Here is a 9,869-nt window from a genome sequence, read left to right as displayed (position 1 = left end):
CATGTGATTCTGAAGTATAGCACTGAGACAAGAACAGGCCGGAGTAAATATATATATATATATATACATATATATATAAAGCTTTTCGTTAATATTCCTTCTGCTAATAAGGCTACAAACGGACATTTTTATTGTTGATCAGTTCAGTCCGTTACAGGAACGACCAGTTATGAAAGGCCAAAGACAAATTCCGTCACATGTCAGAGTTAAGTGACCGATGAACACCTGCTTGTCATGACGAGCGGCTTGTACACGGGATGGACGATAATATTAATAATAATGATAACAATAATAATAATAATAAGATATGGATAATATGGAAAGCCATGTTTTCATGTCTTATTATTTGTATTGCAGTATCGGCCTGTTGTGAGTTTGTCTCATATTCAAAATCACTTCTTCCATTTAATAGTAGTATTAATAGTAGTAGTAGTAATAATAGTTTATGAAATAATCCAATACTAATAATAACTCCGAAATAATAAGAAGCAATTGTTCTGATAACACTACAGATGCGAAATTTTTATTAATGTACAACAACACAATAATTATGAATGTATTTAACATACAATATTATCATGAGATATATATATATGTGTATGTATGTATGTTAAATAATAATAATATACATATACACTGTGTGTGTTCTAAATCGTGTCAAAATAGAAAACCGTCATTTATTGAACAATAATGCGGAACAGAAAATATAACATGACCGAAGATTTACGTGGAACACAAATAAGAAGTAAACATAACTAAATTAACGTGCAGCCACGACCGCAGGGCTCCGGGACGTGTGCACGTGTCACAGAACGTTCCGTTTTGTGTATCCTGCTTGTAAAGATGAGAAGATGTAGTTTCCAGCCTTTAGCAGCAGATGCTTTAAACTGAAATAAAATATTTAATTGTTGAGTCTCTGTGACTTCTGACACCTGAAACCAACATCTCCTTAAAAAGCCGCTAATAATATAAATGAAGGCTTCATTCCTTCCACCTTTACCTCTCTGAGGCGTTAAAAGAAGAATACTGCCCGAAATCCAATCATCTTTACTTGAGCTACTTCTCCAAACAGCGCTGCTGAGCTCTTAACATGAGAATAAAGGCACTAAAACTTTTAGCGTACACCCATTTAATGTGTAGCTAATAGAAAAGGCGTCAGGTTGATACCACCAACACAAATAAAAACCGAATAAATATTTGCTTTCCTGACTGTGGCGGTGTTTATTGCGGCTCTACGGGCCCTCTGCGCTCACTTTTATTTCTTTTGTTCAAACCCCTCCAAGGCAAATTCAGCTCAGTCATCTTTGAACCCACTCATTCTCGTCTTCCACCACTCCAGGATGGATGTAATGTTGTTGGTTTGTACACCTTTAGCTCCGCTGAGTCATCCTGTGGAATTTGCGTTCCAGCCCGCTGTGTTTGCACTCTGTGCGTAAAAGAGGCGTTCGCTTTTGGGTGGCAGTGGAAAAAAAAAAAAAAAAAAAAAAAAAGACTGGACTTGAGATGAGAGAGCGCAGGTGCTTTTTTCTCTTCTTGGTTCTTTAGCAGATCGCAGTCAGCCAATGTAGAAGAGTGCGCTTTACCGCTGACCCGTTTTGGCATAAAAAAAAAAATATCTGGTGCGTTAAAGAAAAAGCTCTTCAGTCAAAGTTCGTGATTCAAAGATAAGAAGCCCGCCCAGGCTGGCATCGATGACTTGAAATCCCTTTTCTGCTCAATATCTCGATCCGTTGTCTGGTTTAAGTTCACCCACATGACAGCTCTGTGTCTGCTCTGAACCGTGCGTAAAGGGGCGTAAAGACGCGTCCAAATCTGATCTAAAACTCCGACAGCTCCCGACCCCGCGGCCACTGCGCGCCTGGCTTCTTACGATTTAAAAAAAATGATGTCACGCAAAGCCACAAGGGGACCTGGGATTTACCAAGTACCTTCCAGTTGAGCAGGAGTCCTGCCAAGTAAAGAACGACCTCCTCCTCTTCCAGCGGCGACAAGTGCAGAGAATCGAGGGAGGAGAATTGAGCAAATTACATACTTTTCCTCTCTCCTTCCTGGACGTAACGATCAGCAAGGTCTCGGCTCTCCGCACGCAGTTATCGAGCGAGCCGCGTCCGCCCTGATTGTCGTCAATAACCAGGGACACGGGGCAGGTGATTTGGAGGGGGCTTCCCCGGCAGATGATGCCCTTTCCTGTGGGCCAGTGAGAAGCAGCACCGACCCCCGGCTTCTCTCCATCAACTAGTTGTTGTTGTTGTTGTCGCAGCGCGGTTGATGCGAGGATGATGGACGGTCCTCTCCACCGCCCAGCGGGGATCCTCGGCTCCCCCCCGGCTTCTGGGAGCCAGCCCGTGGGCTCAGACATGCTCACCTCCAGCGGCAGCAGCAGCAAGCCTCTCGCTTTCTCCATCGACCGGATTATGGCCAGGACGCCCGAGCCCAAGTCGATACCGCTCCCCAGCTGGTTCCAGTCCGCTCCCGTGGGGAAACCCGATGTGTGTCCTTCTTCACTGCATTGCATGATCCCTTTGGTGCCGCTCGGGTACGAGTCGGGCCACCGGCTCAGCATCACCGGCCTGGATCCGGGTCACTTAGATACGTCGTCTCTCCCGGCTCCCGCAGAATTTTTGGGCTTTGGGTTGAACTATAAGAACCAACAAGAGGACCCTAATGTCAGCCAAGTCTCCGGCCAGTACAAACTCTTCCGACCCCGGGTGGTGAACCAGTCCTCCTTCCCTACCATGGGTACCGTGTGCTACCTGAACTGTAGCGGGGACAGCGGCACATGTCCCCCGCCGGCCGGCCTGGTCAACTTACACCCGATGGCCTCCTACCTGCTCACCGCCCGGCACAAAGCCTTCATGGCGGAGAAGAGCAAGCCAGGCCTACAGTCGGCGGGAGAAAGGTACCCGGTGTCCGGCGTGCAGGCCTTCAAGGAACTGTCTCAGAGCCAGATCCAGCACTACATGAAGGAACGGGACCAGATCCTCACAGACAAGATCTTCAAGGGCTCCGCGGCGGTGGCTGCGCGGCTCAGCGGCTCCTGTCCCGGCGCCAAACCCAAAGTTTTCACCTGTGAGGTCTGCGGCAAGGTGAGCGTCCTGCACGGATGGTTTATTTGATTCACCCCCTACCGTGGAACCTGAACCGAATCACATCAGAGAAAGAAATAAAATCAGGACCACAGTTATTAGAAACTATGCCAGTTTTCAGAAAGTGTACTTAAAAATTCTGAGCACACCATTAAAAAAAACATGTGATTGATTTGTTATTATAATAATAATATATTATTATTATTATTATTATTATTATTATTATTATTATTATTATTATTATTATTATTATTATTATTATTATTGTGGGTTTATTTGATATTGTTATTACTATTATATTATTATTTAATGATTTAAACTTAATTTCAAAGCAAGTGTTTTATTGACATATCGCAGTAAATAGGCCTGGAAATAATAATAGAAATGCTAGAATAATTTATCATGTATCATAATGAATGGACATTTACTCTCAGAGGTGGGTGCTGTGTGTGGTTTTACACTGAGATACTGGCCCGTCGCTCCTTCTGCTCCAGAGAGCTCCTCTCTGACGCATGAAGCGCTGCCTGCAGGAAAGCTTTGACGCTGTGACCACTTGAAACAGGCCGAGCCAGAGAAGAATCCAGCTCTCTTCATTTCTCTAAATTACAGTAAACTGCGATTCAGGATTTAGTGAAAACTTCCAGCGCCTCTGCGTGGCCTGTTGTTGGGCTGTTCATAAAATTAGATAATTTTTATAATGTTGCGTAGACAGACACGTCTAAACCACTCATTCAGTTCATTCAAAGTCCAGCAATAGACCCCCGACAGTTCAGCCTTTAATTAGTCCTGTGTGACAAATAAAGGCCTTTCTTTCTTTTCTTTTTCTTTGTCTCTTTTATCTCAATAACCCATTGAACTGACAAGTAAAGCGCGTTCATATGTTTTGTAATATACGTTTCTGTTCCTATGAGGACAGGCTAAAGCATTATTATTATTATTATTATTATTATTATTATTATTATTATTATTATGTAGGTCGATGTCTAAAGTTACCCTAATGTTTTATTCTTACTATATATGTTGAAAACAATATTATTCTCCTTGTCACTGACATTACATAATTATTATTATTATTAATGTTATTATTATTATTATTATTATTATTATTATTATTAATTCTTAGAATACTGACGCTTCCTTTTCCTCCTGCACAGGTCTTTAACGCGCACTACAACCTGACCCGCCACATGCCCGTGCACACCGGCGCGCGGCCGTTCGTGTGCAAAGTTTGCGGGAAAGGATTCCGACAGGCGAGCACCCTGTGCAGACACAAGATCATCCACACTCAGGTAGAACGCTGCTTCTCCCCCGAGAAACGCCACGTCCACACTGACACGCTTTCCAGAGCAGGAGCTTTGATCAAAACGAAACGAAAAAAATAAAAAGGTTGTTTGTGAACAACACCAAGGAAGTGCGTTTTATTAAAAGACATGTCAGTCACATTAAGAGGCTGCAGTCTGGTACTTTCTATTAAAATACCTCTATTTGTATTATAATATTTATTGAACTGTAAAGTTTTAACCGAGCAATGAAATCTAAGCACGTAGCAGTGTGTTTCTATATAATAGTGACATGCAGCTTAAAATGGAATTATTATATAATTATAAATATATATATTTTTTTCTGTAATAATAATTTCGGTGCAAACAGTTTTCCTACTCCAAACATATTTTTTGTAGAATTCCCGTGTGAGCCGCAGAGCTTCTGTCTCTGTCTGGAATGACTGGGCTCCTCCTGGGGAGTCACTGGGACACTGCTGCAAAGCGCAAACATGTCCAGCTCACTCCGAGCGGAATTCTTCCACTCCGAATGAGAACAGAAAATAATTTAAACATGGAGGCGAAAATCAGTAATAACATGATAAATCCATTTTAAAGCTGCTCTGTAAAAGACCCCGTACAAGGAACTTGTTCTTCGGAAATTCCTGGAGACAGGCAAATGATTTAGATTTTTTTTCCTTGTTTATTTTTATAGGAAAAACCTCACAAGTGTAACCAGTGCGGGAAAGCCTTCAATCGGAGCTCCACGCTCAACACGCACACGCGCATCCATGCGGGATACAAGCCGTTCGTCTGCGAGTTTTGCGGAAAGGGATTTCATCAGAAAGGTGAGAAAGCACAGAGAAAATGGAGCCATTGTTATTCGTTTCTCATTCTTTTCTCATTATTTAAAAGAACTAGACTTCAAAACCCTTTTTTTAAAAAAAAAAAAAAAAACACTATAATTCTACCAAATATAATGAGTAAGTGACGCTGGTACTCAGGCCGCGTGCTGTTGTATTGGCGTCATTTTTCCAGAGAAAACACACACGTCTCACTGTTCTGGTTTTACGTCACTTCTAAAAGCATATACTTGTAGCCAAAACCGAGAACTAACTGAGGCCACGTTTGACTGATCTGGTCTAAAACCACACCTAGAGGTGGTCTGGCAATCCTTTGATAGAATGAACACACGAGCTATGAGTGAAAGACAGATAAAAAGAATAAGAAAAATAAAGACTGTGAATTAGTCAGTGCTTTTACACACGTAAAATCATGCTTTCAGTAAATGTCTGGAAACATTTGAAATGTGTGTGTTGACATACCGAAAGTAAAAGCTTGGTGACATTTATTATAAAGCCTGAATTATTGGTCCAGATGGAAAAGAGGGACAAAACTTAATATACTGCTGGTCTCCTGCACGAGGAGGAATCTGACGCTTTCCCTGAAAAGCAACATCAAATATAGATTTTTTCAATTTAAACTTTTGCTTTTATTCCCTGAAATGAATGCCCCATCCCTTCTTGTTAATGTAGCCAGGGCATTAGGGTGTATCTGTCTGAACTCAAGTGTGATGATCATCAAGGTTTTTGATGAGTTGTTCCATCGTCCATTGTATTAGCAGCAGGCTGCTCGGGGCGCACAGTATGAGCCTTCCTGTCACCAGGCATGTATAGGATGATGCAGCAATTAAATCTTTTCAACGATCAAGTGCAGAAAATAAAATCTAAATGGCCTTCAATAACATTTGTGGTCCAACGGAACAATTACAGATGCTCTGCATCAACAATGCGCGTCCTCTCCATGAAATCCATTTATTTTACTGACTGATAGATAACTGCTGATAATAACACCTACATTCAGTGGAGATTGTTTTGTCCTTGCTGCAGGTATTCTTGTTCTGGTGACCAGGCGTAGAGACGTTTTATTTTCTTAGTTGGACACACATATTTATTTAGAAACCCTCTCGGCAGCCTGCTTCACATTATCTGAGAAGTGAGCTGACACGGCTGTAGATAAACCTCTGTTTCAGCAGGATGTCAGTGTTCCACCTTCATAAGGCAGTAGTTCCACAAAGGCTGTCATCAGACATAGGTGCCAGAATATTTAAATTTTACTGTGAATTACTGTGTTTTACTTTGTAGGCCTTAAACAGTTCATAAGATAATGATAATAATAATAATACATTTTTTTTAATAAAGTACTTTTCATCCAAGGATTTCAGAGTGCGACAAGTTAAAAGAAACAAGTTAGAACATGAAAAGCGTAGTGTTGGTGGATGTTATTTTTTTTATCTTTGTCATTCTATAGATAGATAATAATGACCTTTAGAGATGAGATATTGTGGGACAGGTAAGGCCCTTACAGAGTATCTACAGCAGCAGTCTGCCATGTCAGAGTTAGGCGTACGCTGACGATGATGCTGCTTCAGGATTATTCTGCAGACTAAAGCTGCAAGCGTTGGTCTACTAATCAATCAGTCAACTAAAAGAAAATGAATTTGCAACCCCACCTGCTGAGTAAGACGTGTGTTTGAATGCATTCCAGTGCAACAGCCCTGCTATAAAGTCCAAATCTTTTCAATTTTGTTGTCGGAAAGGTGATAACATAGGAAACTAATGTTGTAGTAATGGATTGCATCATACTGGGTGTTCCTAATATTTTGCCCTTTCTTCTGATGCTGTCGAACGCTTTTTTTTTCATTTCACTGTGTCACTGCTGCTGACACACAGTATTTGAATATGTCAGTGAAAAATATTCACTGGTGACATCACATATGTAAAAATGAAGTCCCACTGAGGTTTGGGAGGTTGGGATGACAGAGCGCCACTGTTCTGTAAATATCCTCATCTCTGGTCCTGATCTGCTATCTTTCCCCCTGACCTGACGCAGGAAACTACAAGAACCACAAGCTGACGCACAGCGGGGAGAAGCAGTTCAAGTGCTCCATCTGCAGCAAGGCGTTCCACCAGGTCTACAACCTCACCTTCCACATGCACACGCACAATGAAAAGAAGCCCTTCACCTGCCCCACCTGCGGCAAGGGCTTCTGCAGAAACTTTGACCTGAAAAAACACATCCGGAAGCTGCACGACCCGGCCGGAGCGCAGTCACCCCCACAGGCCTGAGAGACCCCAATAATGACACTGCCCCCTCCATCCCAACACACCAAAAAATACACTGGGACCCTGCAACCTGCCCCCAACTCATGGAGAACGGCTGTTATAAATTAGTAACCCACACGTTAGCGATACCATTGCTCCTCAGATTAACAATGAATTAATAATTGGTGGTGTAAAATAACTAAAGCTTGAATGCTGATGAAGTATTTATAACTTAGACTAAATATCTTTAAATATCTTTAAATCTGACTAATCATTTCCAGAAAAGTATTGACTAATAAGCTCAATATAGTTCTTTTGTTTTCTCAAGTTAACTATTCGTGCCCTTAAATTATTTCATTCATTTCCTTCCATAATGTCTTTCATTTATTTATCTCTTGTGTTCCCATGAAGCTCTCCAAAGACTCGTTTCTGCACATAATCAGAAAGGAGGTTATTTCCCGTGTTTTGTTTGGAAGGTTTAAGGACCCGAGCCAGGGAGAAGTTTACTTTAAAAATATATATATATTTTATTTTTTATATACTTTTTACCAGAAATAGCTTTGAATTCAAACCTTTTTAAGTCAAACTGCACAAAAACGATGTATCATTTTGTTAAAAACACTCATTTGTGCGTTCAGCATAATGCATCTGCCTCTTCAATTTGTTAAGTTCCCTTGAATTAATAGGTGGCAAAAAACGACAAAATCATAAGGGTGGTTGTTATCAAAGTTGCGGAACTGAAGCCAGGCTTGCCACTCTCTCTAAAGTTTTATCCTTTATGGTTTTTATAACAAGCATCTGAGGAGTTGACTTCATAGTGACTTTTATGAGGCAACATTTACACACAGTTGTGTTTTAACAGTCAAAGCCTGAAACCAAATCTCTATATAAAAAGCCCACATTTTAAAGTGATTCCATTTTAACTAACCTTTAAGAATGAAGTAATTTGAGGTAACAAGTTTTTAATTTGCACGAACCCTGGTGAACATTCAAGAAAGATTTATCAAAAATGCTGCTGAAACAAGTTTTCGTTCTGACTTTTGCTTAAAAGGAAAAGAGTCATCTTGTAAATGACTGCTATTAAAGCTGAAGGATTGGGAGAGACGCTTTGAAACGTAAGGGTCTGAATATACGCAGCGAGTCAAGCTCCAGGATTAATGGATCCTATGAGGAGTCCTTCCATGGAACGCGACACTAGTTTGTGACATAGGATTTCTGTTCAAGGGAACAAGAAATGAAAAAAAAAAATCTCAGGCTGGAGACGATTCCATGGTTAAAAAACAACTATTGCATATTATTGGTCCCTTTGAGATTATTTAAGTGACACAGATGAAAACTAACTGTACAACTGTGCTGCTCAGACAGTATTACTTTACAACAGAGCTGATGAAATTAAATAGGATTATACACATTATAGGGACTTTCCCTAAATACCCATTTTATCTGACTGTGTCTCTAAAGAAAATAAGGGGGAAAAAAACAACAAAATTCTGCAAACAACAGTTCATGTGTCCCTTGATGTTCCACTGAAGACGTGACCCAGAAGACACACAGAGGGAAAAGTCATCCTCAACTCCTCCAGTTGCCTCTCAGGCCTGTTGAACTTGACCCTTCCCCTTGAACCTGACCCCTGAAAAAAAAAGCCATCAGGACACTTCCTCACCCCTGCAGGCCCTGTTGTGGCCCTTCAGATCTAATACGACCTGACCCTGACTCCTGACTCCTGACCTCTGCCCCCGGCCCCTCTGGCCCCTCTGGCCCCGACCCCTGGGCGCTTGATAGAGGACAGACAAACTGAACTCTCCTGTCCTCTCATTATTAATTGTTTCTTCTAATATAATGGTGGCTAATTATTACATCATTAGTCATCGCAATTACTAGTTTTCCTTTTCATTTCTGTTGAATCTCAGGATGTGAGACTGACCAGAGATGTGGTGGTGGTTAAGCAGCACACATGTTCATTCAGATTTTACTGTCAAAAACAGAGTTTGTATCAATATTTGAAGGATAAATCTGATGATATTCTATAGCTTTCTTCATGTCAACAGAAAATACTGTGTACTAGAGCACCGAATGAGTCATCAGCTTCCACCAACAATCCCTAACAAATGCACTTTGTAATATTTGTTAAAAACTAGGAATCATGATCTGGGACATACGCATTGTTGGTTTTGGTCCTTTCATTCATTGACAATGAGAAGAAAAACAAAGGATTGTACAAATTTACAGTGTTCATTGTAACAAGTTTAATCAAACTGGTGTTTCTTATAATGAATGAAGTCATTTAATGGGGAATTCAATTAATTATTTTATTTTCAGCCTGTTTTTATGAGATAGCGTATTCATACTTTTATCCATGCTTTCATCTAGCAAGTTTAAGTGTAAAAGTCCACTTAAAAGACGTTCATCATGTGACCCTT

At 40.9% G+C, this 9,869-nt stretch overlaps 1 protein-coding gene across 1 annotated transcript; it reads left to right on the top strand.

Annotated features, from left to right (window-relative positions):
* The first annotated feature begins 651 nt into the window (after positions 1-651).
* fezf1 (FEZ family zinc finger 1) lies at positions 652-8,361 on the top strand. Its single transcript, XM_047596798.1, has 4 exons — positions 652-3,086; positions 4,241-4,375; positions 5,061-5,193; positions 7,238-8,361. The coding sequence occupies exons 1-4, from the start codon at positions 2,277-2,279 to the stop codon at positions 7,471-7,473; spliced, it is 1,314 nt and encodes a 437-aa protein (XP_047452754.1). The 5' UTR covers positions 652-2,276; the 3' UTR covers positions 7,474-8,361.
* Positions 8,362-9,869: the final 1,508 nt, after the last annotated feature.

The sequence above is a fragment of the Mugil cephalus genome, chromosome 10 (genome assembly GCF_022458985.1).
Source record: "Mugil cephalus isolate CIBA_MC_2020 chromosome 10, CIBA_Mcephalus_1.1, whole genome shotgun sequence".
NCBI classification, from domain to species: domain Eukaryota; kingdom Metazoa; phylum Chordata; class Actinopteri; order Mugiliformes; family Mugilidae; genus Mugil; species Mugil cephalus.
This window is presented reverse-complemented; position numbering and strand designations above follow the sequence as displayed.

Coding starts and splice junctions, on each gene's coding strand:
- fezf1 (XM_047596798.1), top strand. CDS start 2,277: ATGATGGACGGTCCTCTCCACCGCCCAGCGGGGATCCTCGGCTCCCCC. Junction 3,087..4,240: donor CCTGTGAGGTCTGCGGCAAG/GTGAGCGTCCTG, acceptor CCTCCTGCACAG/GTCTTTAACGCGCACTACAA. Junction 4,376..5,060: donor ACAAGATCATCCACACTCAG/GTAGAACGCTGC, acceptor TTATTTTTATAG/GAAAAACCTCACAAGTGTAA.